Source organism: Balaenoptera borealis, assembly GCF_965194805.1.
Source record: "Balaenoptera borealis genome assembly, chromosome: 4".
Taxonomy (NCBI): Eukaryota; Metazoa; Chordata; class Mammalia; order Artiodactyla; family Balaenopteridae; genus Balaenoptera; species Balaenoptera borealis.
In genome coordinates, this window is record NC_138861.1 from 10,981,118 (window position 1) to 11,000,112 (window position 18,995).

At 37.4% G+C, this 18,995-nt stretch overlaps 2 protein-coding genes across 26 annotated transcripts in view; one reads left to right on the plus strand and one right to left on the minus strand.

The window, feature by feature from the left end:
• Nucleotides 1-18,995, plus strand: part of LOC309628591 (uncharacterized protein) — a 299,876-nt gene that overhangs the window by 264,617 nt on the left and 16,264 nt on the right. The gene's annotated exons all lie outside the window — the stretch shown is intronic.
• Nucleotides 17,492-18,995, minus strand: part of SNCA (synuclein alpha) — a 129,694-nt gene continuing 128,190 nt past the window's right edge. For all 3 annotated transcript variants that reach the window (XM_082391823.1, XM_082391822.1, XM_082391821.1), the window contains exon 6: nt 17,492-18,050. In XM_082391823.1, coding sequence (XP_082247949.1) covers nt 18,018-18,050 — 33 coding nt within the window. In that variant the 3' untranslated portion in view covers nt 17,492-18,017. The remainder of the gene's footprint in view (nt 18,051-18,995) is intronic.

Here is an 18,995-nt window from a genome sequence, read left to right on the forward strand (position 1 = left end):
TTGATTACTGTAGCTTTGTAGTATAGTCTGAAGTCAGGGAGCCTGATTCCTCCAGCTATGTTTTTCTTTCTCAAGATTGCTTTGGGTATTCGAGATCTTTTGTGTTTCCATACAAATTTTGAAATTTTTTGTTCTAGTTCTGTGAAAAATGCCAGTGGTAGTTTGATAGGGATTGCATTGAATCTGTAGATTGCTTTAGGTAGTAGAGTCATTTTCACAATGTTGATTCTTCCAATCCAGGAACATGTTATATCTCTCCATCTGTATCATCTTTAATTTCTTTCATCAGTGTCTTATAGTTTTCTGCATACAGGTCTTTTGTCTCCTTAGGTAGGTTTATTCCTATATATTTTATTCTTTTTGTTGCAATGGTAAATGGGAGTGTTTTCTTAATTTCTCTTTCATATTTTTCGTCATTAGTGTATAGAAATGCAAGAGATTTCTGTGCATTAATTTTGTATCCTGCTACTTTACCAAATTCATTGATTAGCTCTAGTAGTTTTCTGGTAGCATCTTTAGGATTCTCTATGTATAGTATCATGTCATCTGCAAACAGTGACAGCTTTACTTCTTCTTTTCTGATTTGGATTCCTTTTATTTCTTTTTCTTCTCTGATTACTGTGGCTAAAACGTCCAAAACTATGTTAAATAATAGTGGTGAGAGTGGGCAACCTTGCCTTGTTCCTGATCTTAGTGGAAATGCTTTCAGTTTTTCACCATTGAGGACGATGTTGGCTGTGGGTTTGTCATATTTGGCCTTTTTATGTTGAGGAAAGTTCCCTCTATGCCTACTTTCTGGAGGGTTTTTATCATAAATGGGTGTTGAATTTTGTCAAAATCTTTCTCTGCATCTATTAAGATGATCATGTGGTTTTTCTCCTTCAATTTGTTAATATGGTGTATCATGTTGATTGATTTGCATATATTGAAGAATCCTTGCATTCCTGGGATAAACCCCACTTGATCATACTGTATGATCCTTTTAATGTGCTGTTGGATTCTGTTTGCTAGTATTTTGTTGAGGATTTTTGCATCTGTGTTCATCAGTGATATTGGCCTGTAGTTTTCTTTCTTTGTGACATCTTTGTCTGGTTTTGGTATCAGAGTGATGGTAGCCTCGTAGAATGAGTTTGGGAGTGTTACCCCCTCTGCTATATTTTGGAAGAGTTTGAGAAGGTTAGGTGTTAGCTCTTCTCTAAATGTTTGATAGAATTCGCCTGTGAAGCCATCTGGTCCTGGGCTTTTGTTTGTTGGAAGATTTTTAATCACAGTTCCAATTTCAGTGCTTGTGATTGGTCTGTTCATATTTTCTATTTCTTCCTGGTTCAGTCTCGGCAGTTTGTGCATTTCTAAGAATTTGTCCATTTCTTCCAGGTTGTCCATTTTATTGGCATAGAGTTGCTTGTAGTAATCTCTCATGATCCTTTATATTTCTGCAGTGTCAGTTGTTACTTCTCCTTTTTCATTTCTAATTCTGTTGATCTGAGTCTTCTCCCTTTTATTCTTGATAAGTCTGGCTAATGGTTTATCAATTTTGTTTATCTTCTCAAAGAACCACCTTTTAGTTTTATTGATCTTTCCTATCGTTTCCTTCATTTCTTTTTCCTTTATTTCTGATCTGATCTTTAAGATTTCTTTCCTTCTGCTAACTTTGGAGTTTTTTTGTTCTTCTTTCTCTATTTGCTTTAGGTGTAAGGTTAGGTTGTTTATTTGAGATGTTTCTTGTTTCTTAAGGTAGGATTGTAGTGCTATAAACTTCCCTCTTAGAACTCCTTTTGCTGCATCCCATAGGTTTTGGGTCATCGTGTTTTCATTGTCATTTGTTTCTAGGTATTTTTTGATTTCCTCTTTGATTTCTTCAGTGATCTCTTGGTTATTAAGTAGTGTGTTGTTTAGCCTCCATGTGTTTGTATGTCTTACAGATTTTTTCCTGTAATTGATATCTAGTGTCATAGTGTTGTGGTCGGAGAAGATACTTTATATGATTTCAATTTTTTAAAATTTACCAAGGCTTGATTTGTGACCCAAGATACGATCTATCCTGGAGAATGTTCTATGAGCACCTGGGAAGAATGTGTATTCTGTTGTTTGTGGATGGAATGTCCTATAAATATCATTTAAGTCCATCTTTTTTAATGTATCATTTAAAGCTTGTGTTTCCTTATTTATCTTCCTTTTGGATGATCTGTCCATTGTTGAAAGTGGGGTGTTAAAGTCCCCTATATGATTGTGTTACTGTCGATTGCCCCTTTATGGCTGTTAGTATTTGCCTTATGTATTGAGGTGCTCCTATGTTGGGTGCATCAATATTTACAATTGTTACATCTTCTTCTTGGAGTAATCCCTTGATCATTATGTAGTGTCCTTCTTTGTCTCTTGTAATAGTCTTTGTTTTAAAGTCTATTTTGTCTGATATGAGAATTGCTACTCCAGCTTTCTTTTGATTTCCATTTGCATGGAATATCTTTTTCCATCCCCTCACTTTCAGTCTGTATGTGTCCCTAGGTCTGATGTGGGTCTCCTGTAGACAGCATATATACGGGTCTTGTTTTTGCATCCATTCAGCTAATCTGTGTCTTTTGGTTGGAGCACTTAATCCATTTACATTTAAGTTAATTATCGATATGTTTGTTCCTATTACCATTTTATTAATTGTTTTGGATTTATTACTGTAGATCTTTTCCTTCTTTTGTGTTTCCTGCCTAGAGAAATTCCTTTAGCATTTGTTGTAAAGCTGGTTTGGTGGTGCTGAATTCTCTTAGCTTTTGCTTGTCTGTAAACGTTTTAATTTCTCCATCAAATCTGAATGAGATCCTTGCTGGGTAGAGTAATCTTGGTTGTAGGTTTTTCTCCTTCATCACTTTAAATATGTCCTGCCACTCCTTTCTGGCTTGCAGAGTTTCTGCTGAAAGATCAGCTTTTCACCTTATGGAGATTCCCTTGTGTGTATTTGTTGTTTTTCCCTTGCTGCTTTTAATATTTTTTTTTGGTATTTAATTTTTGATAGTTTGATTAATATGTGTCTTGGCGTGTTTCTCCTTGGATTTATCCTGTATGGGACTCTCTGTGCTTCCTGGACTTGATTAACTATTTCCTCTCCCATATCAGGGAAGTATTCAACTATAATCTCTTCAAATATTTTCTCAGTCCCTTTCTTTTTCTCTTCTTCTTCTGGGACCCCTATAATTCGAATGTTGGTGCATTTAATGTTGTCCCAGAGGTCTCTGAGACTGTCCTCAGTTCTTTTCATTCTTTTTTCTTTATTCTGCTCTGCAGTAGTTATTTGCACTATTTTGTCTTCTAGGTCACTTATCCGTTCTTCTGCCTCAGTTATTGTGCTATTGATCCCTTGCAGAGAATTTTTAATTTCATTTATTGTGTTATTCATCACTGTTTGTTTGATCTTTTGTTGCTCTAGGTCCTTGTTAAACGTTTCTTGTATTTTCTCCATTCTGTTTCCAAGATTTTGGATCATCTTTACTATCATTATTCTGAATTCTTTTTCAGGTAGACTGCCTATTTCCTCTTCATTTGTTAGGTCTGGTGGGTTTTTGCCTAGCTTCTTCATCTGCTGTGGGTTTCTCTGTCTTCTCATTTTGCCTAACTTGCTGTGTTTGGGGTCTACTTTTCACAGGCTGCAGGTTCATAGTTCCCGTTGTTTTTGGTGTTTGTCCCCAGTGTCTAAGGTTGGTTCAGTGGGTTGTGTAGGCTTCCTGGTGCAGGGTACTAGTGCCTGTGTTCTGGTGGATGAGGCTGGATCTTGTCTTTCTTGGGGGCAGCTCCACATCTGGTGGCATGTTTTGGAGTGTCTGTGACCTTATTATGATTTTAGGCAGCCTCTCTGCTAATGAGTGGGGTTGTGTTCCTATCTTGCTAGTTGTTTGCCATAGGGTGTCCAGCACTGTAGCTTGCTAGTTGTTGAGTGGAGCTGGGTCTTGGTGTTGAGATGGAGATCTCTGGGAGATTTTCACCATTTAATATTGCATGGAGCTGGGAGGTCTCTGGTGGACCAATGTCCTGAACTTGGCTCTCCCACCTCATAGGCACAGCCCTGATGCCTGGCTGGAGCACCAAGAGCCTGTCTTTCACACGGCTCAGAATAAAATGGAGAAATAAAAGAAAGAAAGAAAGAAGAAGATAAAATAAAATAAAATAAAATAAAATAAAGTTATTAAAATAAAAAATAATTTTTAAGAAAAAATTTTTTAATTAAAAAAAAAAAAAACAGACAGAACCCTAGGACAAGTGGTAAAAGCAAAGCTATTCAGACAAAATCACATGCAGAAGCATACACATACACACTCAGAAAATGAGAAAAAGGGGAAAAAATATATAAATCTTTGCTCCCAAAGTCCACCTCCTCAATTTGGGATGATTCGTTGTCTATTCAGGTATTCCACAGATGCAGGTACATCAAGTTGATTGTGGATTAATCTGCTGCTCCTGAGGCTGCTGGGAGAGATTTCCCTTTCTCTTCTTTGTTCACACAGCTCCCGGGGTTCAGCTTTGGATTTGGACCCGCCTCTGCATGTAGGTCGCCTGAGGGTGTCTTTTCTTTGCTCAGACAGGAGGGGATAAAGGAGCAGCTGATTCGGGGGCTCTGGCTCACTCAGGCCGGGGGGAGGGAGGGGTACGGATGCGGGGCGAACCTGCGGCGGCAGAGGCCGGCGTGACATTGCAGCAGCCTGAGGTGCGCCATGTGTTCTCCCGGGGAAGTTGTCCCTGGATCACGGGAGCCTGGCTGTGGCGGGCTGCACCGGCTCCTGGGAGGGGCGGTGTGGAGAGTGACCTGTGCTCGCACACAGGCTTCTTGGTGGCAGCAGCAGCAGCCTTAGCGTCTCATGCCCGTCTCTGGGGTCCGTGCTGGTAGCCGCAGCTCGCGCCCGTCTCTGGAGCTCGTTTAGATGGCGCTCTGAATCCCCTCTCCTCGTGCACCCTGAAACAATGGTCTCTTCCCTCTTAGGCAGTTCCAGACCTTTTCCCGGACTCCCTCCCGGCTAGCCGTGGTGCACTAGCCCCTTCAGCCTGTGTTCACACCGCCAACCCCAGTCCTCTCCCTGCAATCCGACCGAAGCCCGAGCCTCAGCCCCCAGCCCCACCCGCCCCGGCGGGTGAGCAGACAAGCCTCTCGGGCTGGTGAGTGCTGCTCGGCGCCGAGCCTCTGTGCGGGAATCTCTCTGCTTTGCCCTCCGCACCCCTGTGGCTGCGCTCTCCTCCGTGGCTCCAAAGCTTCCTCCCCTCTGCCACCCGCAGTCTCCGCCCGCGAAGGGGCTTCCTAGTGTGTGGAAACCTTTCCTCCTTCCCAGCTCCCTCCCAGAGGTGCAGGTCCTGTCCCTATTCTTTTGTCTCTGTTTTTTCTTTTTTCTTTTGCCCTATCCAGGTATGTGGGGAGTTTCTTGCCTTTTGGGAGGTCTGAGGTCTTCTGCCAGCATTCAGTAGGTGTTCTGTAGGAGCTGTTCCACGTGTAGATGTATTTTTGATGTATTTGTGGGGAGGAAGGTGATCTCCGTGTCTTACTCTTCTGCCATCTTGAAGCTCCTGTCCCTGGTCGAGGTTTTGTTTTTTTGTTTTTGGGGTTTGGGTTTTTTTCTTCTCTTTTTATAATATTCATCATAGTAGAATAAGGAATTGCTACATTTAAGCTCAAATGTGTATATTTATTTGGATAATATTTATATCATTTTAATTCTATTACACCTTACTCTTAAAAATTTTACTTTTTTTTATAACACTGAAGACAAGCAATGAAGAAATACTATATGTAATAAAGAGTAATTTAATTATAGTAGAGTTCATTTAATCTTTATAACCAAATATAGTAAATACCATTATTTCTAATTTACATCTAATTTTCAGAGATACAAACCTATTTCCTCGGATAATATAGTTAGCATGTGGTTGAGCTGTAACTTAAACCCAGGGATTCTGATTTAAAAATAGTATGTTTTTATTTTTAAAATAATTTCAAAATAACTGGCGGAACAAGTTTTGGGGCTGAGGTTGTTGAAATAAATAAGAATTTGCCTTTAGAGAAGCATACTCCTGTGGTTAAAGGCACAATAAGTATTGATTTAGTTTGTACAATAGACAGGGATATGTTTCTTCTTAATACTTTTGTGTCTAACTCTTACCTTTGTTTTTCCTTGCTTATATTCCCTGTCCTAGAATCGAGATCCATGGCATGTCATATAGAAAAACACTCTCATAAGTTTTAATGCATTACACATACACACACACAATTTTATACCTTTTCTAAAGTATATCCATTCCTTAACCTCAAATGTGAAAGGCCTTATGTAGCTGGCCTAGTTTGGAATCTTGTCTCTTGTATATTTGCTGAGTTCACACCTGCTGCTTCTCCATCTGCTACAATTTTAGATCAGTATAGAACCTTCTTGAAATACGTGGAAAATGTCAAACATACTCCCAAAAAAGTACTGTCTTTTTTAAAGCTGATGGTGTCCTGAGATGACTGAGGTTTTTCTTTTCCTAAAGATTAGCACTCCCCTCTTTTGTTTTCAATGATTTAGAGTTTAAAGGATTAAGAATTATTTAAATGATTATTTAAAGGATTAAGACAACTTGGTCATGGTTTAAAGAACAGAGAAATATCATTTTGAAAATAAACATCATTCTACTTGATAGTAGGCACTTGAAAGGTTATCTATGCTATACTTATAAGATATCAGTTTTATACTTGAATTATATAACAAGTTTTAGTCATGATTTCGTATTTGGCAATTGTACAAATGGGTTTCTTTCCATCTCAGTCTTAATACATCCAGTACAAGATACTTGATGTTTAGAAATAACATCTAATAGCTTGAGTCATTCATTCAGATATTTACTCTGAGCAAGTTTCTACCTGGAACTGTACTATGAAAGTTTAAAAATGTGTTCAGTAAGGAACTTGATGAAATTATATTTGTGTGGGTGTACTGGGTCATTCTTAAATACTAAGTTCCTATTGTTTGTGCTTAAAATTTAGACATTGAATTTTGTGTTTATTTTCTTGTACATTTATATGTAAATTTATTATACTTAAATTACTTAAAAATTATGTATTTTTCCCCACAAGCAATAAAGAAGTTGTTAGGAGTAATAATGGATATAGTGGTTTGGAGGAAGGAGATAGTGAATCCTAAGTCGGTTGTATAGGAGAATTGTCAAGGTTTCGAGGCATTATTATGCTTCCAGGGTACGTTAGGTTTTAGTGTTAATAACTTTTATCCTTTCTAGAGACATATACTAGAATATTGCCATGAGTTAGGGTGGATTTTGCGTGGAATAGTTTTTGCAGCAATAAAGTATTATTGGTTGAAATTTTATTTTAATTCTAGCCAAAATGGCAAGACCATGCAATCTTGGGTGTTTGCTTATTTATAAAATGAAGGCATTGGACAATTATAAAGTGATTTTCTGATCCTTAGCCAATCCTCGGCTGTCAGGCAGGGTTTTTTATTTGTTTGTTTGTTTGTTTGTTTACCACTGGAAAGGTCGGATTGGGGAGGAAAGGTGGGATCAATCTTCTGCGAGAGCTGTCGGCACTAATCTGTTTGCTAGACTCTGATATACAGAACTGCTGAGATTGGTTAGTCTTCCTACATCTGTGTTAGATCCTAAATCTTGACTTGGTCTCACTCCTAATTTTTTTGTACCTTTTAACAATCTAGACTCTCTTGAACTGTTCTGTCTTTGCTACCACTTGGGGAATTTCACTATAGCAATCCCATTCCCAACTTCTGTCTGAACTTAACGGAATGAAGGCATCCACCGAAAAGAAAACTAACTAGATAACCACAGGCAACATAAATTCAGTCAAGAGTCCACCTAGGAATTTGAACTTTTTCAAATGTGTGCTTTGAGGATTTTCAGAAAGCACAATGCCAATCAATCAGATTCCTGGAATTCGTATGTTAGGAGGCTTTGATTTTTTTCCCCGAAAGAAAACAAAACAAAGAGTGAACTTCTGCAAAGTGAGTATTGTATCTCAGAGATTGTGAGGTCCAAATACATGAAAAGAATACATTTTTCATATTTTTGTTTTACCTCGGCCCAAGATATGTATGAAATCATTTGGTTCTGAACAAAATCCTCTATATAATCCTTCTTTAAAACTTTAAATTTTTCAAAGTATCAAGATCATGTAAGAACTTGGATTATTATTTTGCCAAACACCTCTGAGTCGAGGCTGACATTTTAGGCTACTGAGTTGACATGGTGATAAGGCATTTTAAGTAGAGCTTATTTTTATTCTCTTCAGAACTCCAGCCTTTTGATCTGTAGCCTGACGTTGGTCCTGCCAATTCACAGAAGGCTCCAGAATCCCGCTACAGAACCCCTCCCTGGCTTTGGGTAGGAGTAGTGCTGCTTTGCTGTCAGAATTCCCTGATGCTTCCTGGATGGACCGTTAGTGCGTTATCATTTATTGGATAGTTTTTTCCCTATTGCCTATATATCTAGACTTCTTCCCAGCATTTACTTCTTCCCACAGATGTGTGCATTTCAAAATGTTTTTTTCTCCCAATATGTTCTGTACTACAAAGCATCTGAGCCTTCTATACCTGACTGTTGTGAGGTACCTTCACAATTTGTATCGATCACTCCACCAGGCCTTGCCCTTAAGGAAAAGTAATGTTTTTAATTCTGCCACTGCGTAGGCATCACTTGAGGCTTTTCCTTACTGCTCTAGAAACCTAGAAATTCTAAAAATTAAAACATCCATCTCTGTCTATTCTGGTCGTAATGTGGGCCTGCATTAAAGAGGGAATCAGTGTAGTTTGCCCAGTCACCCATCCTTAGGAGAGCCTGGGGCTTTGACTATTTCCTCCTCAGGAAAGAACTTGATTATGAATGTCTTTGACTATGGGGAGTTATGATTTGGAAGGGTTCCATTTGACTATGTTACGTTTTTAAAAGAGCTGTTTGGTCATACGTTTCTACTAGACATAAAATAGAAAAAAAAAATGGCTCTTCTGCCCCTCTGCAAAATTATAATAATAAAAATAATCACAAACAACAACAACAACAAAATATCTTCTTCCTGCAGGCACTGAAAGTTATACAGTCTTTGTGTTTCACGTTCAGATTTTGGCTACGAAGAAACTTAGATCTAAATGTAGGGTTTAAATGTATTGTTCCAGACCATATTCTCAGTAGGCTTATTTCTCCACTCTCTATAAGTGATGTCTCACTTTTTAAAAAATTTCAGCTTTAGTTTACAGTCCAGAGTGATTTTTTTACTTTGTTCATTGTTATTGTAAGTGAGGTCTGAATATTTTGGATATAGGTTAGATATGAACAAAAAATGCATTGAGAAATCAGAAACATTTTATAGATATTAACTGTTAAAGAACAAAGCATCGACAACTTCATATTGAATGCATTCCGCAGTTAAATATGCAAGATTGCAAGACTGGTCTATCTTAAGCTGGTGACAGGTGTGTGTGGGAGTAGGGATGGAGAGGTTTATCCCTAAAGATAAAGGAATTCAAGGAATTCCTCCAGGAATTCAAGTCAATTGCAAACTGTCAATATGAATTGTCATCTATAAAAAGGTGACTTATTATGTGGAAATTATTGTTATTCCAGAAAGAATTGCTTTGAGTAAACTGTCCCTAGGGCATCCAGGAATTGTTGGAATGAAAACGATGACTAAAAACTATGTCTAATGACCTGGAACTAGGTATGATAGTGAAAAAACCAAGAGTGTTGGTTTGAGGCATTTTAATGTCTGTTCTCACTAAGGACAGTGACAAAGCAGCCAGATCAACACTCCTTAATATTGATTTGCAGAGCTGTTCTTAGACGTGACTGACATGGCTTTGAGTTGTACTAGAATCTTTTTCAGAATGACACCAACTATCCAACAATATTTCATCTCCAAACATTGCTCTGATAATCAGAACTCAGCATCAGTTATTAACAATATGTAATACACAAATGCTTTAAATCATATTTTTTTTGGTTTCGATGACATTAAGAAAATTGTGGAAAAGGTTTTTATCTTAGCTTCGTACTTTTACTCATCATTCTCAGGCAAATGGCCTAGCTAAAACCTTGGTACAAGCTGCTGGGGGTGCCCACGGCTGATTGCTGGGGAAGCATGCAAAGAAGACTTGCCAGATCTCTCATCATTCAACATGGCAGTCCATCTTCAACAGCAGGAGTCTGTCCTGCTGAACTACAAATGCTTGGCAGCCTCTCAAGACTTGCCCTGATCTTTTCTATAGAGATCTGGGTGATGCCTTATATGACAAAAAAATATGTTATAGATGCTCATCTGTCTGGATTTGGTCCTTGGTTATTTTTACCCCAAGAGTTGATCATTGTTATAAAATGTAGTATTGAATAATAATTTTCTGCCACTCTAACTTTGTTCCCTAGGCTGTTTCAGACAGTCCAGTGGGTAAAAGGACAAGTGTGCTTTGTCCTACTGATTGATTTCCAAGCATGCTGCCGAGGATGATCTGACAGCACAGAGCCCTGGCAAGCATCTTACCAGCTCACTTGCTTTTTTTTCAGCAGTGATCCTAGGGACTCGCTAAAGACAAAGAGGAAAGAAACAATGTTTTTCCATTGTGACTGTTGGTATTTCTGTTACCTCTCTTATAATGCAGACATTTTCATGTAAAATATTGCCTCCTTTTAGGTAAAAAATGGGAGTTACCAAGTGAGAGGAGTATGGAGGAAGATAATGGGAAATGAATGAGATTTGGGAAATAGGTGGAAATTCAAGTGGCTGTTTTCCTCCTTTGTGGTTGATAATAATCTGTTTTAAACTAGTGAGTTTTTTATATATGTATATTTATATGTATATATATATACATATATATATATATATATACACGCTTATGATTTTTTCTAGTGACCAGAACCAAAAGTAGTGCACATATGAATATATCATATAAATATAAATATCAAACACATCTCACTTGGATGTGAAGATGTATGACTTGATGAGTATAGCTGGGTCTAAAGATAGATGTGTCCCATAAATACAGTGTTTGGATTTGGTACATATTTATCTCGTAGTAAGTAACTTTCTTTGATGCTAGGTGATATTCTGTGAATATTCATACTGGTTATTAAACCATTAAAATCCTCCCAGAGCTATTAGTAAATAGTCTCTACTCAAGTCTCCAGAGTGGCTCTACCATCATCCTAATACTGATTACTGTTTTATTTATGTATGATTTATTTATTTAGATATAATTGACATATAGCATTATGTTAGTTTCAGGTGTACAACATAAAGATTGATATTTGTATGTGTTGTGAAATGATCACAATAAGTCTAGTTAACATTCATTACCACAATGTTTCTTCTTGTGATGAGAACTTTTAAGATCTATTCTTTTAACAATTTTCTAATATACAATATACTATTATTAACTGTAGTCACCATGCTGTACGTTATATTCCCATGACTTAGTTTATTTTATAACTGGAAGGAAGTTTGTACATTTTGACTTCCTTCACCCATTCCACACCCCGCCGCCACCCCCCCCCCCCCCGCAACTCACCACCTCTGGAAACCACCTATTTATTCTCTATGAGTTCCATTTTGGGGGTTATTTTTTAGATTCCACATATAAGTGAGATCATACCGTATTTGTCTTTGATATATTTCACTTAGCATAATACCCTCAAGTTCCATTCATGTTGTCACAGATGGAAAGATTTCCTTCTTTTTATGGCTGAATGGTATGCCATTGTACATACAGTGGACCTTTGAACAATGCAAGGGTTAGGGGGTGCCCATCCTCTGCACAGTCAAGATTTTTATGCAACTTATAATCAAACCCTCCATATCCTCGATTCCATATCTGTGGATTCAACCAACTGTGGATCGTGTAGTACTGTAGTATTTACTATTGAAAAAAAAAACTACATATAAGTGGATTCCCACAGTTAAACCCATGTTGTTCAAGGGTCAACTGTATATACCAAATTTTCTTTATCCATTCATCTATTGATGGACACTTAGGTTGCTTCCATATCTATGCTATTGTAAATTACTCTGCTATGAATGTGAAGATGCACCTATCTTTCTTTTTTTTCTTTTGGCTGCAGTGCTGCAGCTTGAGGGATCTTAGTTCCCTGACCAGGGATCGAACCCATGCCCCCTGCAGTGGAAGCATGGAGTCTTAACCACTGGACCGCCAGGGAAGTCCTGCATCTATCTTTTTGAGTTAGTGTTTTTGTTTTCTTTGGGTAAATACCCAGAAGTGAGATTGCTGGATCATATGTCAGTTCTATTTTTAATTTTTTGAGGAACCTCCATAATGTTTTCCATAATGGCTACACCAATTTACATTCCCACCAACAGTGCACAAGGGTTCCCTTTTCTCCATATCCTTGCCAACACTTGTTTTCTCTTGTCTTTTTGATAATAGCCATTCCAAGAAGTGTGAGGTGATATCTCCTTCTAGTTTTGATGTGCATTTCCCTGTTGATTAGTGATGTTGAACACCTTTTCATGTACATGTTGGCCAGCTGTATGTCTTCTTTGGAAAAATGCCTGTTCAGATTTCCTGCCAATTTTTCAATTGAATTATTTGCTATTGAGCTGTATGAGTCTGTATATATTTTGGATATTAACCTCTTAACAGATATATGATTTGCAAATGTTTTCTCCAATTCAGTAGATTGCTTTTTCGTTTAGTTGATGGTTTCCTTTGCTGTGCAGAAACTTTTTAGTTTGATGTGATCCCACTTGTTTATTTTTGCTTTTATTACCTTTGCTGTCAAATCCAAGATATAATTGCCAAGACTGATGTCAAGGCCTTACTGCTTATGTTTTTTTCTAGGAATTTTATGGTTTCAGGTCTCACATTCAAGTCTTTCATCCATTTTGAGTTGGTTTTGGTGTATGGTGTCAGATGGTGGTCTAGTTTCATTCTTCTGCATATGGCTGTCCAGTTTTCCCAACACCGTTAATTGAAGAGACTGTCCTTTCTCCATTGTATATTCTTGGCTTCTTTGTTGTAAATTAACTGACCCTATATGCATAGATTTATTTCTGGGCCCTCTATTCTGTTCCATTGATCTGTCTGTCTGTTTTTCTGCCAGTACCATACTGTTCTGACTACTATAGTTTTGTAATATAGCTTAAAATCAGGGGGTATGGTGCCTCCAGTTTTGCTCTTCTGTTTTAAGATTGCATTGACTATTATAACTTTTATATTAGGATATGTAAATGAATATATCTACACATTTAAAATATTTGTTTCTTATTTATCTTTAAAAATATAGTGTTCTCTACTACTACTATCAACACTACCACCACCACTTGTACTAATACTACTAATAGCATCACTGATTCATTGATCACTTACCATAGGCAAGTCATAGTCTTAAACATGCTACTTATATTAACTCATTTAATCCACACAACACAGCTATGAGGTACTATTATTGTCATCTGCATTTTTACAGACAAGGAAACAGAAACACCAAGAGATTAAGTAACTTGTTCAAAGTAACACAGGTAGTAAATGACATAACTGGGAGTCAAACCTACATAGTCTACTTTTAGAATCCAGGATCCTCACTACTACTCCTGCCAACCTAATTAAGCAAGCACCCCTGATTATTTTTGGAAAAGAATATTGTATTCTTTTCTAAGATAAACACATAGACTTGCTACTATATTTGTTTAGATTTGACTTTACTGGAGCCCAGTTTAGCTTTGACATTTACAGATGGGCTAGCTTTCATCTCACTGCAAGATATAAAGCAACCTGGTATTTAGTCTACCTGCAAAAGGCAGTTAGGAAGCCCTAGAGGAACCTATTTAAAATGCAGCACATTTCCAAGGCACTGTATCTTGCTGTGTTGCCATAGAAACAGTGGGAATTTCTGGTCATTGACCTTTAAGGGAATCTGAGAATACATTTTCATAAGGTTCATAAGAAGAGCTAGCCCAGTGTATTAACTATAGTTGTAGGATCAACTTTGGAAATCCACTATGCAATCCTTCCTGACTTTAGAAGTATATTATATCAGCAAAACCCACTAGAGGCTCAAACTGGACTTTCTGAAGGAATGCTTTTTAACTGCTTCCAATATACCATCTGTACCACTGGATTTAAAATAATCAAAGATAGTGTTGTAGCAGCAAAGTAACATTAAAGAAAATCTTAGATAATTATACAGGAGATATTGGAACTAAAATAATATTTAGAAATAGTTTTGGTGTTATAGCTATTCTATTGCATTTGGATTTCTGAAATCTAGGTTTACTCAAAGGATAAAATAGAGCATTACTATATCAAAAACTATACCTAGAAAATCAAGGCTTAATATAATTTAAAAATATAAATAATTCATTCACTTTCCAGTTTATTCATTTATAAATTCAGCCATTACATTAATAATATGTATAATTGAACAGTTTTATTTATACTTTATATATATGTATGTTTGCCATTTGACAGAAGCTAAGTACCCATGATGCAATAGGAAGATGAAAAAGCCTGCCTTACTGTAGACTACTGTTATTATGTTGATATTTTTATCTTCTACTGAAAATAAATAACTTAGTTCTAGCAACAGGATGTGCATAGTTTAGTTATAAGGAAGGATCATTCAGGGTAATCAGGAGCTGGCTAATTTCTCCTAGAATTAGAAATAAATCTCCGTATACATGAATATGACTTATTCTAGACATGGATGCCTGAAGAAGGCTAGAAATATACTAATAATTATATCTAGAAAAGCAAGGCTACGATCCCATTCTCTAGACTTCTGGGGGGCTACTGACATAGTTGTATGTCCTCACTCTGAGAGATGATGTGACCTAGGGGCTGAGAGCACAGACTCTGGCCCCATATTGATTGGACTTCTGTTTTGGCCACTTCTTAGCTCTGTGGCTATGAGAACATTACTTAGCCTGCAGGTGCCTCTGTTTGCTCATATATAAACTGAGGATAGTACTGGAACTTAGAGATGTTTTGAGAATTAAACAAGTTACTACTATTGATAAATCACTTACATCTATATTTGACACATAGTAATAAAAAAAAAAAAAGTATCTCCAATTTAAATTCCAGGGACAGAGCAAACAGGGAAGTACCAGCCCTGTTGTACTCCTGCCCAAGATAGAAACAACACAGTGGGATGAACTCATCCCAGATAAAAAGAGTGTGGTGTCAGTGTGGTGGACGGAGGAACCCGTCAAGTTTTCAGTTAGAACATTGCGTTTTTCTTCCGCAGTGTGGATGTGGAAAGCACCATCCGTGAGAGCTAATGGGTGTCCTGAAGCGTGTGTATGTGTCTGTGTGTGCCGATCCAACAGTTAGCCACTGGATGAGCCAGAAGGACGGGGAGTATATCTCATACTGGTGGGAGGTTTTGAAAAAGATCCGACTTGGAATGCCAAACCATGCATTAGACTGTTGTGCTGCCAATTGTGGCCAAAGCCCATCCTGACCTGTTTTGCTAAAGCCCCATGGAGCATATGAGGCTGAATAACTCAGACTTGGGGGGATGATGTCTGCAAAATAAGCCTGGGAGCAGACTAACCCTCAGGCCACTTGTCAGGTAGTTGTCTCAGCAGTGGCTGTGAGACAAGAATCCTGAAAAGGCTTACGTGCCTTGCACACATTTTGTTTAAGTACTTGGTTCAAGACGACCACTACTGGTGTATATCTTCCCGTGGTATTTTCTATGCACATATTGGTACTGGAAGGCTTCTTGTACAGAAAGGCTGTAATTTTCCATGTGGTTTCCTCATGAATGTATCTAATGAAACAAGAGACTTAACCGCTTCTCTCCAGTTTAAGACTACATACACAGCAGCTTAACACTCTGTAGTCTCTTTCCAATTAGGCAAAAAACTAAGTTTCTGTGGTGATCATGCTGATAGTCATTATATTCATTCTGCCTTCCTTCCTTGCCAATGCCTAATATACATCAAATTACTCATGATTACATATGAGCTGCCTAGCACTTCTAGAATATTTTCTTAAAATTATACTTTCTGTTGGGGACTTTTTAAAGGGCCTGTGCCATTTGTCTCCTGAATAATTAAAAAGCTAAAAAAAAATTATTGATTTGTATAGGCCTTTTGACATTCAAGTTTATTGTCAGCACCTATGGGGAATTAACAGATTTTCCCTAAGTAGAAAAACCTTTCCTAAAGAAATATCCTAGAATTCATATGTTTACCAGAATTTAAAGGAGTCCAAGAGCTTTTTATAAATCTAGAGACATTAAGGTGATTGTTTGGTAGTTCCCAGAGATGTTTAAAGGTACTTCCTGGAAGGAAAAGATTTGATTTTAAAAAAAGAAAATCCTGGGTTAAAGTTAAGCAGTTTCTCTCAGAGCCTTTAATGTGCTAATGTTAATGTGCCTTATGAATACCTAAAGAGGAGGTAGTCAATATCATTTCTTACACTTCTGTATTCTATGGGACCCACTTTTTTGTTTTATTTACTGATTTATTGAAGTATAGTTGATTTACAGTGTTGTTAATTTCTGCTGTATAGCAAAGTGATTCAGTTATACATATATATACATTCTTTTTCATATTCTTTTCCACTATGGTTTATCACAGGATATTGAATATAGATAGCTCCCTGTGCTATACAGTAGGACCTTGTTGTTTGTCCATTCCGTATATAATAGTTTGCATCTGCGAACCCCAAATTCCCACTCTATCCCTCCCCACTCCTCCTCCCCCTTGGCAACCACAGGTCTGATCTCTATGTCTGTGAGTCCGTTTCTGTTTCGTAGATAGTTTCATTTGTGTCATATTTTAGATTCCACAAAATGATATCATATGTCTCTTTCTGACTTACTTCAGTTAGTATGATAATCTCTAGGTCCATCCTTGTTCCTGCAAATGGCATTATTTCACTCTGCTTTATGGCTGTGTATTGGGTTGGCCAAAAAGTTCATTTGTGAAAAACCCACACAAACATTTTGGCCAGCCCACTATATATGTACCACATCTTCTTTATCCATTCATCTGTCGATGGACATTTAGGTTGCTTCCAAGTCTTGGCTATTGTGAACAGTTGCTATGAACACAGGGGTGCATATATATCTTTTTGAATTATAGCTTTGTCTGGATATATGCCCAGGAGTGGGATTGCAGGATCATATGGTTGGTAGTTCTATTTTTAGTTTTCTGAGGAACCTCCATACTGTTTTCCATAGTGGCTGCACCAACTCACTTACATTTCCACCAACAGTGTAGGAGGGGAACCCACTTTTTTAGTAAGGCCTCTTAAGGTACTAGTGCACATCAGAACATATTTTGGGCAGTGCTGCTTCAGGGAATTCCCACAGTAAAGGGTTAATGTTTCATCTCATCTTTTTAAACTCCTCTAAAATCTATCCTCCTACAAATGGCCATTAAGAACTTTATATTTAAGTTAATTGTGTCAGCTCTCATTGCATGTTGTTTATAAGCATGGTTTTATTATTAAAGTGAGATGGGATAAAAATAAGATTTTTGTAATGAGAACATTTTAATTTTCACCACCAGTTATATACAAACACAAGATAAGAAAACACATCACAAAACTAACATTTTATAGTTAATATTTATAGGTGCATAGTTTCATGCTCACGTATTTAAGTATTGTATGTATTAAATTTCACAATACATCAATATATTTAGAATCATTAAAAGACACCTTAAAATCTTATAATATATGCTAGTAAATCACTCACAATTTTTCAACATCAGCAACAAAAAATTAGTGAAGATTTAGAAATAAGTGGTAGTCACTTAGGTGTTTTTAATTTAATTTAACATTTTAGATTTGAAGCCACAATATCCACAGCACACAGAGACCCTGCTATCATATATTAGGTGAGAGGGAAGCACCGAAATGCTGAGGAGTTGGCGCAGGTACAGATACTCCAATCACTGCTGATGGAAGACTTCAAAACACACTGAAAACTTTGAGAAAATGTCATGACGGGGCACGTTGGAACTGAGCACTTGTACAGGGTGAAACATCTGTCAGCAGATCTCAGGAAACTGGGAGCAAAGATACTTCTTAGGCTTCAGGTTCGTAGTCCTGATACCCTTCCTAATAACAGGAAAATCGGAAAGACAACACGAAGTTTTAGTGTAAGTGACCAGTAATCAGGGCTTTAGGGCAAATGAGATGGGACATGGCTTGCCACTTTGAATAAAGGTTATAGTCTTAACAGTTCTGGAACTATTCTGCTATATCCAGTATAATTTTCTTTCTTTTTAATAGTTTTGTCTTCCTGTCAAATATAAAAGTGAATTGTTATTCTTGTGGTCAGCGTTAGGGTGTCTGAATTCTACTTCCACATGCGCCATTTAATAATCATATGACCTAGTCCTGTAGGACACAGTAGCCGGTCTATCTTATCTGGCTCTCATTTTCTTCAACTAAAGTGTTTGTTAGTTTCTTTCTAAGAAATCACCTGATTGATTTGGTTCTACAACATTTAAAGGCAAGTCACATTTTCTCTCCTTTTACTTTCCCAGTTGGGAATATCATCATCTGTGGCTTCAATTATTACTATTTCAAAGCTCCTCCTCTCCCCCTATAATACTTGGGTAACATATACAATAAAAATATTGATGGTCTTAACCAAAGTGGCCAGATTAGTCCTCCTAAAAAACAACTCTAATAATATCAGAATCCTGCTTAAAAACATATTTTCAATAACTCAAGCTGCTTTCTGAATGAAGTACAAACTTAAATGGCCAGGTTTTTCCAGTACTTTACAATTTGTCTTTGACCCATCTCTGCAGCCTTCATCTGTCACTATTCTCAAAGCTTGAACCACATTTAATTACTCACTGTGCCTCAGACATATCCACATGCACTCTCAGACATGCATGCCTTGGAGTTTTCCTTGTGTTAGAATGTCCTCCCTTCATTTTGGCCTATCATATCTCCCACCCCTTCCCACGCCGATCACTACCACCTCTGCTATAAAACTTCTCCCGATTGACCTAAAGAAATCTTGTAAAATGTTAACCTTTTTTGTGCATC